This window comes from Pteronotus mesoamericanus, unplaced genomic scaffold (genome assembly GCF_021234165.1).
Source record: "Pteronotus mesoamericanus isolate MK-2021 breed Mesoamerican mustached bat unplaced genomic scaffold, CSHL_Meso_final scaffold_99, whole genome shotgun sequence".
In the NCBI taxonomy this organism is placed as follows: domain Eukaryota; kingdom Metazoa; phylum Chordata; class Mammalia; order Chiroptera; family Mormoopidae; genus Pteronotus; species Pteronotus mesoamericanus.
The window spans coordinates 15856295-15869433 of record NW_026555330.1 but is presented as its reverse complement, the minus strand read 5'-3'; the positions used below and the strand labels follow the sequence as shown (position 1 = coordinate 15869433).

The window sequence follows — 13139 nt, the reverse complement described above, 5'->3', positions numbered from 1 at the left end:
GGGAGAGTGGAGAGAGAGATTGTGTAGGGAAGGGAAAATTCTTCCTTCTCCTTCTGAGTGCGTCTCTCTGGGCCTAAGAATTAAAAAGGCATGATATAGATTAGTGGGAGAAAAACATACACATTTTTTAAAGTAATTTTAGCATATATATGGGAGCCCGCATGAAAAAGGGAAGCCTCCAAGAACCAACACACCAGGCTGGACAAACCTGAACACGGTACAAGACAGAGGAGTTGGGGGTGGGGCAGTTAACTGTGGAAGAAAGACTAGGAAGATAAGGGTTAGTTTCATGAGTGTGCGCTTGTGTGTGTGTGTGTTTTGGCCAAGATTTCTCGGAGCTTCAACTTCCTGTCTCTAGTAATAAGAATGTTCCTTCCTCCTGGAGTACAAAGATACCTTTCACATGGGAATTTTATCTCCTGCTTTTAGACAGAAAAATAAGAGCCAGAATGCCCCCTCCTTTTTTGCATCTGTTGTTTTCAAGTGCCTTTAATTCAAAGTAATCAATGTGCCAGAGGCATATGTATTGGGGTGGCGCCTTCTGACCCCCTCCGATGGAACACATTTATTTGCCTCTTATTTTAAGGCCCAAATACCCTAAGCATAACCCAGTGAGCAGCCCCAAGCGGTCCGTTCCGACCCAGTCGCAAGTGAAGGGCGGTCATGGGAGCGGTGCCCTCCCGTTTATGAAGACCCACTTATCCCGCTCCTGTTAGTTGCGACAGGTTGTGCAGACGTGACAGTGTAAGGAGCGTGCGCACCGCGGTTTTAGTTGTGGCACGGCTCTGTCTGCAGCACCTCGACAGGTACGGGGCACGTGGCGTGGTAGACGCTCAAACTAAATAATCTTGGAATGACCGGATGGGCGGGCATAGGGGTGTTCCAAGGGTGAAGAATGTGGTTTTAGACAATCTTTTCCCGCGTGTTTACAATGACTCTACTTGTTAGTGAGATGCACGGGAGATGTAATTAACACCCCCCCAAAAGAAAACAAAAACCACACACACCAAAATTATTTTTGAGTCAAATAAACATAAACATTTTCTATTGTATTTGCCCTGAAACGCAAGGCTGTGAGTATGCGGTTCCATAGTGCAGCGGTTAGCACGTCTGCTTTACACGCAGAAGGTCCTGGGTTCGATCCCCAGTGGAACCAGCGGGGAATGGTTTCTTCTTCCCCCTCCCCAAGGCAAAGGGAAGGTCTTTTGTTCTTCGTTTAGGAAAAACAATTCTCTCCCGTCGCGTCTCCGGGAGATCCACTGTCACAGGCTGCTACCTCTGGGTCGCAATGGAGCGTCAGATTGTGTCCAAGAATACTGCTTTTTGTCTCCTCCAGACACGTAAGAGTAAGGGAGAAACAGGTTTTCGGGAAGCCTGAGAGACACTAACCTTTCTCTTTCTTCACCAGCGCCTCCCTCCCAGGAATTCCTCAAATCCTGAAACTGGGCGGAGAGAGGAGGACCCTCAGCGGAGAAATGTGGGCGGGACCGATCAGGGGCTGCTGGCAGGCCCGGCCCTCTAGAAAATCCAACTCCAGCCCCTCCTGGAAACTGTCGGGAAGGAGACTCCAGGATTATTCTCCTTGAAAGGAGGAAACAGGCCTCTGGTCTGGACTGCGCGGTGGTATTTGACGCCCTTGGTGGCTGCGGTTCCTTAGTAAAAACAAGAGAATCTACGAAAACCTTACACAGTGAGTCCTCCCCCACCTCACTTCTAGTCACAGCAACACAGAATCAACGGAAGTCATCATTTCTCTCCCCTCGCATCAAGATCGCTTGCACTTGTTCCGCTCAGATCACAGCCTGCTTTTCCAGGTTTCCCCATAGGCGGCTGCGCTCCCGGGCCTCACACTTAAAGACCGAGGGGCCTGGTTGCGTAGGAAGCTCCCAGACCAATCAGTATTCGTGCACTCACGGCAGAGGCCCAGTTTAATCTCATAACCCCCTGCTCAGTGTACAGCAGCCTGGCTCGTGGGGCTCGCCCAAAGCTGCGCCATGCCCGGCGCTGCTCCCTCTGGGTGGAGACAGGCGGGTGCCCGTCCACCACACGCGAAATGGAGTAGAAATAGCCTACAGAAAGGGGGAAATGGAGGCAGATGTGATACAGCGAGGAAGGGTGACCACAGTGAATGCTGTTACAAGACTGGGACGCAGGGATGACCGGCAAACACACATTCCAGCTCATCTGGTGAGACCTCCACAGTCTGTGAGTTTTAGAATTTACGTCAGGCAGACAGGTGGGGAGGGATGAGGCTAATTTTGCCCTAAGGGCAGGCTTTGAGAAATCAAAGAAGATACCACCTTGCTGAAACTTTTAATAAGCTGCTAACAATGTGAGAAAGAAGACAGAAAACAGTATTTTTTGAGCTCCCACAATCCACAAGGCCAGGGGAGATGCGGCGTCACCTGTGTGTTCTGAGTGTGGTGCTGCGGAGAAGTGGGCTCAGGGTGGCTCTTTTGGGGACCTGGTCATCTCGTCACCTCCCGTCTCAGATCGTCTCTCCTCCACACCCACCTCGCCCAGTCCACTTCCCCATTGTAACTATTGTACAAATGGAGGAGGTGAGAGACAGGGGCTATTTTCCTGAGCCATGATACCCTCGCCAAGGGTTCCTCCAGTTTTCTCGAATAGCACAGCTTATGGTTTCTGAGCACTTGCCTGGCCGCAGGACTCATGATCCGTCTGCTGGGAAAGATGGCACAGTAAACCTGGATCTGCATTTGGAGTCATTTCCTCGTGTTCAAAAGGACAAATTTTATTTACTTATTTTTTTATTACCTCAGCTTCCTCTTTGGGACTTCTAGCCAATACCCGCTGGACTTGAGTAGAGTTGGGAGGAGAAGCAATGCAGAGAGAAAAACGAAAACAAAAACCATGGGCACTTTCTGTTTGGCCGCCTTAAAGGGGTGATAAGGAGCAACGATGAGATGAACGTTTGTCTTTTTGGTTCCGAGTACAAATCCCTTGAACTTCGCAAGGGTTTTTCAGAGTCTACACTGCAGTTGAAAAAGGTGGGAAAATGCACATGAAACCTCAAGCTCCTGCCATTGAGTCAGATTCCCACAGAGGCTGCTGTGGCCACAACACACAACACTAACCACCACGGGATCAGTGCGCCACCAGAGCCGCCCGCCACGACCCTTCCTCTGCGCACTTCCCAGTTCATCTCCATTTATTCTCAACCTAAAATAGCGCCCTTATGCTCCATAGCTCATTCATGGGACACATATCACCTGACAGCACCTATTCCAAAGGAGTAGGGCCACGAATTTACCAAAATGGAAATCAGTAACTTCTGATATGTTAAACCAAACTCTAGTTCTCGTTAAAGTTTACTTCTAAATAAACTGGAAGTGACTACTTAGACAATATGGCAGGTTCTGTGTACCAGCTTTTTATGATAGTGTAAGTGGCTCTGAAAAGAGCCTTTGGTTTCCAGCGTTCCTAACCTGATTCCTCCTTACTTGGCCTTGTGGTGGCTCTCGGTCTTCTTAGGCAGCAGCACGGCCTGGATGTTGGGCAGGACGCCGCCCTGCGCGATGGTCACCTTGCCCAGCAGCTTGTTGAGCTCCTCGTCGTTGCGGATGGCCAGCTGCAGGTGGCGCGGGATGATGCGCGTCTTCTTGTTGTCGCGGGCCGCGTTGCCCGCCAGCTCCAGGATCTCGGCCGTCAGGTACTCCAGCACGGCCGCCAGGTACACGGGCGCGCCGGCCCCGACGCGCTCGGCGTAGTTGCCCTTGCGCAGCAGGCGGTGCACGCGCCCCACCGGGAACTGGAGGCCGGCCCGCGACGAGCGCGTCTTGGCCTTGGCGCGCGCCTTGCCGCCCTGCTTCCCGCGGCCCGACATGCTGAGTACAGCACTTTCACGATAACTAGCTTTAAAAACGAAACTGCAGAGACCGCACATTTTATAAGTTTTTCGGAGCGAAAAAGCAGATGTGTCATTGGTTAAAGTTTTAACTTCACCTTGACCAATGAAAACGTATATTTCATAATCTTGCGTTCTGATTGGACCAATCTAATTTTTTTTGTGTGTACTGATTAGCCACCAATCAGACAAAGGATTTTAGTTCATCACCTTATTTGCATGCGAAGTTTTATATAAATAGGGCACGTTGTCTTATACTGTCACTATTTTCCGCTTTTGAGCAAGCGTTTTCTGTTTTCTCAACCATGCCGGAACCAGCCAAGTCCGCGCCCGCCCCGAAGAAGGGCTCCAAGAAGGCGGTGACCAAGGCGCAGAAGAAGGACGGCAAGAAGCGCAAGCGCAGCCGCAAGGAGAGCTACTCGGTGTACGTGTACAAGGTGCTGAAGCAGGTGCACCCGGACACGGGCATCTCGTCCAAGGCCATGGGCATCATGAACTCGTTCGTCAACGACATCTTCGAGCGCATCGCGGGCGAGGCGTCGCGCCTGGCGCACTACAACAAGCGCTCGACCATCACGTCGCGGGAGATCCAGACGGCCGTGCGCCTGCTGCTGCCCGGCGAGCTGGCCAAGCACGCCGTGTCCGAGGGCACCAAGGCCGTCACCAAGTACACCAGCGCCAAGTAAGTGCCCGCTGCAGGCACCTCTTAATCCAACGGCTCTTTTCAGAGCCACTCAGTTGTCAGCATCGGAGTTGTAGACACATGTTTCAAAGTGGGTGAAGTACACATGTGCCATTAATAGGGGTACAGAATCACTCTTCAAAGTTTTTAAACGTGGAGCGGTGCTATGTGTTTAGGGTGTGTGCATCTAGAGTTAGAAAAGAGAAACTGGCCACCGCGAGAACACAGGGCACTGGTGAATTTCAGGGGACACGAAACGGACAGCAATGCTGTTGAGAAGGGGAACAGCAAGGTGTAACCATACTCTATTTCGGTGTTAATTTCAGACTTGTTTCAATAGCATCTGTTGTGTGCTTGATATATTTTAGTATTTAAAATAGTACCAGAGTAAATGTAAGAAAAAAGCAAATCATATTGTCAAAACTCAAAACGGCCCCAAATGTGCTAGTGTAGTTGGTAAACGAATGTAAAGGGAGCTACTTAACAGTGGTGCTGGCGTGATGGAGGAACTGCTTGGCACGGTTATACCTCGAGCCTTGGAGACCTAAAAGAGGGCAAAACATGTGGACTGGGCCGAGACCACACTGTGCCAAAGAACAACGCGAGACAAACCACGACCAGCATTACTTTGTGCAGACCGCTCATCCTGACATTATATATTTAAAAAAGCGGTCCCTAAACTTTCTGGCACAGGGGACTGGTTTCATGGAAGAAAAAAATTCCACGGACAGGAGGCGGGGCGGGGGGTGGAGCTCGGCCGGTCTTGTGAGCGACGGGGACCGGGATGGAGTTCTGCACGCTCGCCCGCTGCTCAACTCCTGCTGTACGGCCTGGTACCGGCCCCTGGCCCGGGGATTGGGGACCTCGGATTGAAAGAACCGAAGAGTTTGGTGATGGGCACGACCCCAGGCCTCTGACACACGGTGAATCAGGCTCTCGGCAGTTCCAACCCGCAGCCGGAAACGGGGCGGCGGGGGTGGGAGGGGGGCGCCGGGCGCGGAGAGCGAAGGTCACAAAGGACCCCACCCTCACCTCCTGCAACGGTGCCACCGGTCCCTGAATACTGTCCCCGCCACATTTCCAGAACCAGCGTTAACCTAGTAAACTGCACTAAACAAACATGGCTCTAGACATTGTTTGCCAGCAATCACTTCAGCTTTTTCGATAAAAACTTGGCCTGAAAAGGGCCTTTGCTTTTGCTAAAGAAAACAAGTTTGTGGGTTCAACTGAGGACATACTTAACCCCCCCCCAACAAATTTACAGCCATATTATATCATTAAAGTGGTCGATAATAAAAAGCTAAATAAGAACTCATGATTCAAGGCAGGCCGACTTAAGAGGGACAGGGGAAGAGGAGGCGGCGAGCCCGCGACCGCGGCAGGGAGCTCCCCTTTGACGGCCTCGGGGCTAAGGGGCAGGCAGCCGAGTTAGTGCCCCGACCTCTTTGTCTAGTCGACGGTAACTTACAAACTGCTTAACTTCGAGTTTAGGGAGGGGCCGGCCTGAGACTGGAAATGAGCAAGTCCCTCCTAGTTAATCCTGAAATCGCTTTAGGGGATGGGGGAGCGGGTGTTCCCGTCGTCACCCCAAGCACTGGAGAAATTTAGACGCAGCCCTTTGCTATTTATATCATATCTTACCCGGTTGGGATTCTGGGTGGCCGGCGAAACTAAAGACACTAGATTCTAATTTGGGATCCTCGCCAATCGCAGGACTAAAAGGTATGACGTTCCCCAAAACTTTTCTGGACAGGCGCAACCTTTGTTTTACACTACGAGTCTCTCTTCAGGGTTTATTTTGCCATCCCAGCCTCAGTACCCCTAACCAGTCACGAAAGGCGCACACAGCTCTTCCGGAAGGGTGGGCGGCCCTGAAAAGGGCCTTTGGTGAAGAAAAGAGTCGCAGGGACCGGTGATTCAGCCGCCGAAGCCGTAAAGGGTGCGGCCCTGGCGTTTGAGCGCGTAGACCACGTCCATGGCCGTGACCGTCTTGCGCTTGGCGTGCTCCGTGTAGGTGACGGCGTCCCGGATCACGTTCTCCAGGAAGACCTTGAGCACCCCGCGCGTCTCCTCGTAGATGAGCCCGGAGATGCGCTTCACGCCGCCGCGCCGCGCCAGGCGCCGGATGGCGGGCTTGGTGATGCCCTGGATGTTGTCGCGCAGCACCTTGCGGTGGCGCTTGGCGCCGCCTTTGCCGAGACCCTTCCCGCCTTTGCCGCGACCTGACATTATGAGCAGATTCAAAGTCTGAAACGCGCCAAGAGTGTCGGCAGCTCCTTCTTATAGGGAACCCTGGCGGACCAGAGTGGAAACCGAAAGAGCTAAGGCAGGAAGTTGCTCTGGGTGGCAGGAAGGAGCCTAAAAGCAGAAAACCACCTGGAGTCTCTTTTCTTTTCTTTCTCTCCTTTCTTTTCCTTTGAATCTTTAGCACCCGGGCTGTGTTTCTCCCTCTTTTCTTATTTTTGTGCTTTGCGCTTCATCCAAATTAAACAACAAAACCTTAACATTGTAAAGAATAGATAAAAACGCAGTGAAAAATATATTTTGTTTTTAACTCTGCATATATACGTGTGTTTTCTCTCTCTAACAGTGTTTGCATGAGGCCACAACCTTGGGACGTGTCTCTCCTTAATATATAGGAGAGATATACTCCATATACTGACTGCACAGATATTGACCAAGACGGAATAATAAAGGAGAGAATATTAAGATCTTCCAGATATATTTTTTAAATTGTTTCACCAAAGTTACCAATTTTCATTTTCCACAGCAGCTCCTGGCGTGTCCTACTAATAATTGGTAGACCACTTCAAAAATAATTCCAAAAATCCAGAAACAGAGTATTAAGTATAAAAGAAATAACAAGCCAGTTAATCAATACAACATATCAAGTATTTTCCTACTGATTTGAGGAACTTAATTTCTCATACTGAATATTTCACTTAAAATTAAGTCTTGAGTTTTATTGTTCTGCTGATCAGTCTATGTGTAGTGCTGAAGTATTATTATTTCTAAGGTTGAAAACTACTTTACTATTTGACTGTAAATTCCAACTTCAGGTTTTTCCAAAACACTTCTATTATCACCAGTCTTTTTTTAAAAAGTGACAAATAATTTTATGCACTTGCAACAAATAAACTGTCTTAGTAAATTTATCCATTGGTTTGGGTAAATTTACTTTTGCAATACCGTGTCCTTCTAACCTGAAAAATAATACTACCAATCCCACATATATATCTCAGTAGAGTGTTTTCCAGATAATATATAATTTGGAAAATTAAACCTGCATTAATTACAAGAGCAATTAATTTTTTACTAGTGAAATGTAGAAAATTCAAAAGAAAGGAAAAGGCAGTATATCTTGTTTACTATATTTCTTCAGCATTAGTTAGCTGGAATACATTTTCAGACCTTGCTCTACTTTAAAAATCAGTACATTTCCCACCATGCAGTAGCCCTCTCGCCTTTCTGAAACTAGTGGTGAGGTTAGCAGTGGATGGAGAAGTTTGTAAGACTCTTTGTAGTTCCTGAAATTGATAGTCAAAGGAGTTTAATCTTCTATAAACATTATTTTTTAAAAATATGGTACTATTCAGGCTGCTTTCTAACATACTAAAAATTAATATATTAAGATAAACCGTTACAATCAAGGTGTTTTTCTTGTGTCTTTACATTATTTCAGAGTTAAAGGGAACAGAATACACTGCCCCTGATTACACCTCTTTGGCATAAGGACCGTTTTCAGCTGATTGTGAGAAACAGCAGACTAGAGTCTGAGAAAAGTGGAAGTTAACTTTTTGTAAAGGACGTTTACGTTTATAAAGGAAATTGCCCTCGCAGTACCAGCAAGAGGATACTGGCTAATCACAAGGCTCACTAAGGAGAAGGCAGCTACTTATCCTGCATAACAAAACCTACCTTCTCCCAGGTAACTTGTCCTAATTGCCCTCCCTCTGCACATCCCACTCCTGTTTTTTGTCTTTAACCGAAGATGGTAAATAAGGTGGTGGCTTGGGTTATTTTGGGGACTTTATTCTGTGTTCCTGAGTATATGTGACATATACATTGGTATACAAGCTGGTAAAATTCTTGTAGTTTTTCTCTTGTTAGTTTGTTTTCATTACAGAAAGTCTCAGCCAAAAACTCAGAATGGTACACGGAAAACGATTTCCTGCTCTCCTACACCATGCACTTCAAATCTGGGAGCAAACTTTACTAGTTATAATTGCAAAATACATCCTGTACCCACCCATCGTCTCCTGCCACCAATGAGATCAAGCCACGGTTGTCTCTCAAAGACCACTGCGATGTCTAATTTATATCCTTCTACAGTTTTGTATTTACCAGGCAGACAGTTGCCTCAGTGAACTTTCAAAGAAACGAAAGTCGGGTTATGCCATTTTTCTGCTCAGAACTGATAGAATGAACATCTAGAATGATTTGAAAATTCGCCGGGCCGTGCGGAGTCCCGCACGACCCCAACCCTCCTCCTCGTCTGGCCTCTACCTGCCGCTGAGCTCGCCCGCTGGGCCCGCACCCTCAGCTTTGGAACCTGCCCACCATGGCCTGTCTGTGAGGGCCTCCGGCGTTCGTGGTACCTTTTTTCCTTAGAACATCACCCAAGAGAGCAACATAACGTACTACCTGGTTTTACTCAAATCTTTGATCAAATACAATCCAGGCAAAATGTTTCCAGAGTCATGGGAACAGGTCGAAGAGTGCCCGCTCACCGCCACTGCTGTCTGACCGGATTCTCACCAGGCCGCCTGGTTTAGAAATAGGGTCCCTGCAGGTGGAATTATGAAGGATCTTGAGATAAAAACATCTTGTATTTAGAACGGGCTCTGAATCCAATGACTGCTGTCATCATGTGAGAAGAGGAGAGGACAGACTCACAGGCAAGGAGGGTGTGAGGGAGGTAGAGGTTGCAGGTGTGCGGCAGGCCAAGGACACCGGGACTTCTGGCAACCGCGTGCCGCCGAGTCACCGGGAGTCCTCACCCGCGAAGGCTGTACAACAGGGGTGTCCAACCCACCACTCAGGACGGCTGTGAATGTGCCCAACGTGAAATCATGTATTTACCTAAAGCTTTTTTTTTTTTTTTTTGCTCATCAGTTTTTGTTAGTGTTTGTGTATTTTATGTGTGACACAAGATCGTTTCTTCTTCTTCTAGTGTGGCCCAGAGACGCCAAAGGCTGGACACGCCTGCATCATGATCTTGGACCTCTGGCCTCCAGACCAGCGAGGGACGTTTCTGCTGTTCAGCGCTGCCAAGTTTGTGGGAAATTGTTACAGGCGGCCCTGGCACACTGGACTGGCAGTGACACAACGCTCCCAGCTCTCCCCACCCCTCTAGCCCTTGGACCTGATTTAGATTTCCCCAGAGTACTGATCACAAGTTGAAATTTAGTTTTAATTTTGGGAGGCCATTTCAGTATCAACCATTGTTCTATGTTGTTGTCAGCATTTTTTTACTGCAAGAATTTTTATTAGGGTAAGAAACAAAGACTTAAAAAAAATTGAGTAAATCTATACAAGATACATGTGAATATCCTACTTTCCATGCAATTTTTTCATAACGTTTTACTTTCAAGCGGGGAGATGTGGACCTGTGACTCTTTCACTGACGACTCACTTTCCCTTCTCTCATCCAATACAAATGCTAAGCTCTTTACCTGAATATAGTTAAGCGCTTCACTTTTAATCCTGAGGCATCGATGAGGTTACTCACCTCAAAAAGTGTACGAGTCCACTTTGCGGATGGTCACATGTATTTAATATGTATGGTTAGTATCCCGTTTCACGGGTACTTAAGTACTGACATCGGTGAGCTACAGTCAAGGTCTTTAAAATTTTATTTTTAGAGAAGGGAAGGAAAAAAGGGAGAAACGTCAACTTCTGGTTGCCTCTCACCCGGCAACTGGGACTCTGTCCGGACACCTAACCATGTCCCCTAGCTGGAACTGAAAAAGCAATCATTTTGTTCGTCGGCCAGCATTCAGTCCACTGAGCCACACAAGCCAGAACTAAAGTCATTTTTCAAGCAGCTGCTACAATACGGAAAAAGCAAGCCCTTTTAGTGAGAACATGGGTGGCTCTGAAAAGAGCCTTTGGTTAAGGTAGAGAAAGACTCAAATCTTCCACTTCACTTGCCCTTGGCCTTGTGGTGGCTCTCGGTCTTCTTGGGCAGCAGCACGGCCTGGATGTTGGGCAGGACGCCGCCCTGCGCGATGGTCACCTTGCCCAGCAGCTTGTTGAGCTCCTCGTCGTTGCGGATGGCCAGCTGCAGGTGGCGCGGGATGATGCGCGTCTTCTTGTTGTCGCGGGCCGCGTTGCCCGCCAGCTCCAGGATCTCGGCCGTCAGGTACTCCAGCACGGCCGCCAGGTACACGGGCGCGCCGGCCCCGACGCGCTCGGCGTAGTTGCCCTTGCGCAGCAGGCGGTGCACGCGCCCCACCGGGAACTGGAGGCCGGCCCGCGACGAGCGCGTCTTGGCCTTGGCGCGCGCCTTGCCGCCCTGCTTCCCGCGTCCAGACATGATGCACAGAAAATTTTGGTTTCGACTTGAATTGGAGTTGAAGCGCCCGGAGCTGCCCTGTTTATACTCGTTCCTGGGCGCGAAAGGGGCCCCGTGCCATTGGCGAAAAGTTACAGCGCTTTCGCCTAAACCAATGGGAATCCTCGCTCTGAAATACGCTTGTCCTGACTGGGCAACATTCGTGTGACGTTCCCACGAGTTACCGCCAGTCAGGCAGGACTTTACTCCCCGCCTCCTTTAAGAGGCTGTGACCCGGGAGGAGGACACTCGCATCCTCTCGCTCGCCGTTCCCCAGCGTCTGTGGCCTTTCCTGCCGACCATGCCCGAGCCCGCCAAGTCCGCGCCCGCCCCGAAGAAGGGCTCCAAGAAGGCGGTGACCAAGGCGCAGAAGAAGGACGGCAAGAAGCGCAAGCGCAGCCGCAAGGAGAGCTACTCGGTGTACGTGTACAAGGTGCTGAAGCAGGTGCACCCGGACACGGGCATCTCGTCCAAGGCCATGGGCATCATGAACTCGTTCGTCAACGACATCTTCGAGCGCATCGCGGGCGAGGCGTCGCGCCTGGCGCACTACAACAAGCGCTCGACCATCACGTCGCGGGAGATCCAGACGGCCGTGCGCCTGCTGCTGCCCGGCGAGCTGGCCAAGCACGCCGTGTCCGAGGGCACCAAGGCCGTCACCAAGTACACCAGCGCCAAGTAAGTGCCCGCTGCAGGCACCTCTTAATCCAACGGCTCTTTTCAGAGCCACCTACGTTTTCAGAGAGAGAGCTGCTGCTTAGCCTCCTGTGCTGCACTTTGTAACTGCATGGTCTACGAAGTCGGGCAGCAATCAAAGGTTGAGAAGCTGCCATGTTAAGGTAAGCTCGGTGAACCACTAAAGACAAAATAAAGTTAAACGATATTCTCAAATGTCCAGAATTCAATTGTGTAAGAACTCCCTGAGCCTTCCAGAGTCACTTAGGAACTTAACTATACTTAAGAGAGCGCTTGTCACTCTTCCTCAAGGCTAAGGAAGGAAGGGAGGGAAAATACTGAGGTCTGAGCAAATTCAAGTACGCCCGGGCCACTAACGCGGATAGAGCTGCACTCGGGGCGGGCCGAGATTGCGCGGGCAGTTTGAATTCGCCCGGGCGCGCGCCTTGCTCCGAGCCCGCAGTGGTCCCGCCCCCCAGGAAGCTCCACCCCCGGGGGGCCGGGGAGGCACCGGCTGGCCGCTCGATATGCACTGTCTGTCTGGTGGTCGATCCTGCTTATTCTTTCCTTTTCTTTAGCGTTGTATCCCACTCGGGAGTGAGTTTTATGTCCTCTTGAATTTTTTGTTGGAGAGGTAGTTACTGAAGGGTGTAATTGCCAGTCTGAGAAATACCAATGCTGGATTTGTTAACTCGGGATGCTGCTTTCCTTTTGCCAAAATATTTCCATATATTAAAGGCAAAAAACCACGAACACTTAGGGTCCAGTGAAAGCAAAAGAGCTTGAGAACACTGAAAAACCGTAGACAAAAAGAGATTCTACAGAAAGTTACAGGGTGATCTGATCATAAATTCCTGCCACAGGCCTGTGATCCTTCAGTAAAATACTTGTCTTTGCCTTAAGCCTTGTCCATTGTTTCTATGCATATAGGTTAACACACCTTTGAAATGTGTTTTTTTCAGTCTCTTCCTTCTAAAAGGTAACCACCCTCAAGAGAGCAAATAATTGTTTTAATTACATTTTATTGATTATGCTATTACAGTTGTCCTGATGTTTCCCTCCTTGCCCACCACCCCCCACTCCCTCAAGCAATCCCCCACCATTGTTCAAATAATCTTAACTAACCCATAATCCAATTCCTGCCTTGCTTTCTCCTACCTTTCTGTAATCTTACGTTCCTGCCTTAATTTCAAATGTGTAAAAGAAACTTCAAAACTGTTATTTCCTGGAGTATTGGAGATCTTGCTGCCCTGCACATGTCATCAATTTGGCTCAAATAAACTAAAAATTTCTACACAGGTTTGGATGTTTCTTATGTTGACAGTCCTTTGACTTAAAATTAAAAATTTATTGGGGTT

At 49.1% G+C, this 13139-nt stretch overlaps 5 protein-coding genes and 1 non-coding gene across 6 annotated transcripts; 3 read left to right on the top strand and 3 right to left on the bottom strand.

Moving 5' to 3' along the window:
* Nucleotides 1-1083: 1083 nt before the first annotated feature.
* TRNAV-UAC (transfer RNA valine (anticodon UAC)) lies at nt 1084-1156 on the top strand. The gene has a single exon. It is a non-coding gene; the product is annotated as a tRNA-Val (tRNA).
* A 2269-nt stretch (nt 1157-3425) lies between these two features.
* Nucleotides 3426-3847, bottom strand: LOC129063782 (histone H2A type 1-H). Its single transcript, XM_054564849.1, has one exon. It carries the CDS (start codon nt 3845-3847, stop codon nt 3461-3463), a length of 387 nt encoding a protein of 128 aa, XP_054420824.1. The 3' UTR covers nt 3426-3460.
* Nucleotides 3848-4136: 289 nt separating this feature from the next.
* LOC129063792 (histone H2B type 1-K) lies at nt 4137-4601 on the top strand. Its single transcript, XM_054564860.1, has one exon. It carries the CDS (start codon nt 4174-4176, stop codon nt 4552-4554), a length of 381 nt encoding a protein of 126 aa, XP_054420835.1. The 5' UTR covers nt 4137-4173; the 3' UTR covers nt 4555-4601.
* A 1860-nt stretch (nt 4602-6461) lies between these two features.
* Nucleotides 6462-6803, bottom strand: LOC129063803 (histone H4). Its single transcript, XM_054564869.1, has one exon. It carries the CDS (start codon nt 6777-6779, stop codon nt 6468-6470), a length of 312 nt encoding a protein of 103 aa, XP_054420844.1. The 5' UTR covers nt 6780-6803; the 3' UTR covers nt 6462-6467.
* Nucleotides 6804-10355: 3552 nt separating this feature from the next.
* LOC129063806 (histone H2A type 1) lies at nt 10356-11208 on the bottom strand. The gene has a single exon (XM_054564871.1). It carries the CDS (start codon nt 11086-11088, stop codon nt 10696-10698), a length of 393 nt encoding a protein of 130 aa, XP_054420846.1. The 5' UTR covers nt 11089-11208; the 3' UTR covers nt 10356-10695.
* Nucleotides 11209-11337: 129 nt separating this feature from the next.
* Nucleotides 11338-11788, top strand: LOC129063791 (histone H2B type 1-K). The gene has a single exon (XM_054564859.1). The coding sequence runs from the start codon at nt 11408-11410 to the stop codon at nt 11786-11788; it is 381 nt and encodes a 126-aa protein (XP_054420834.1). The 5' UTR covers nt 11338-11407.
* The last annotated feature ends 1351 nt before the right edge of the window (nt 11789-13139 follow it).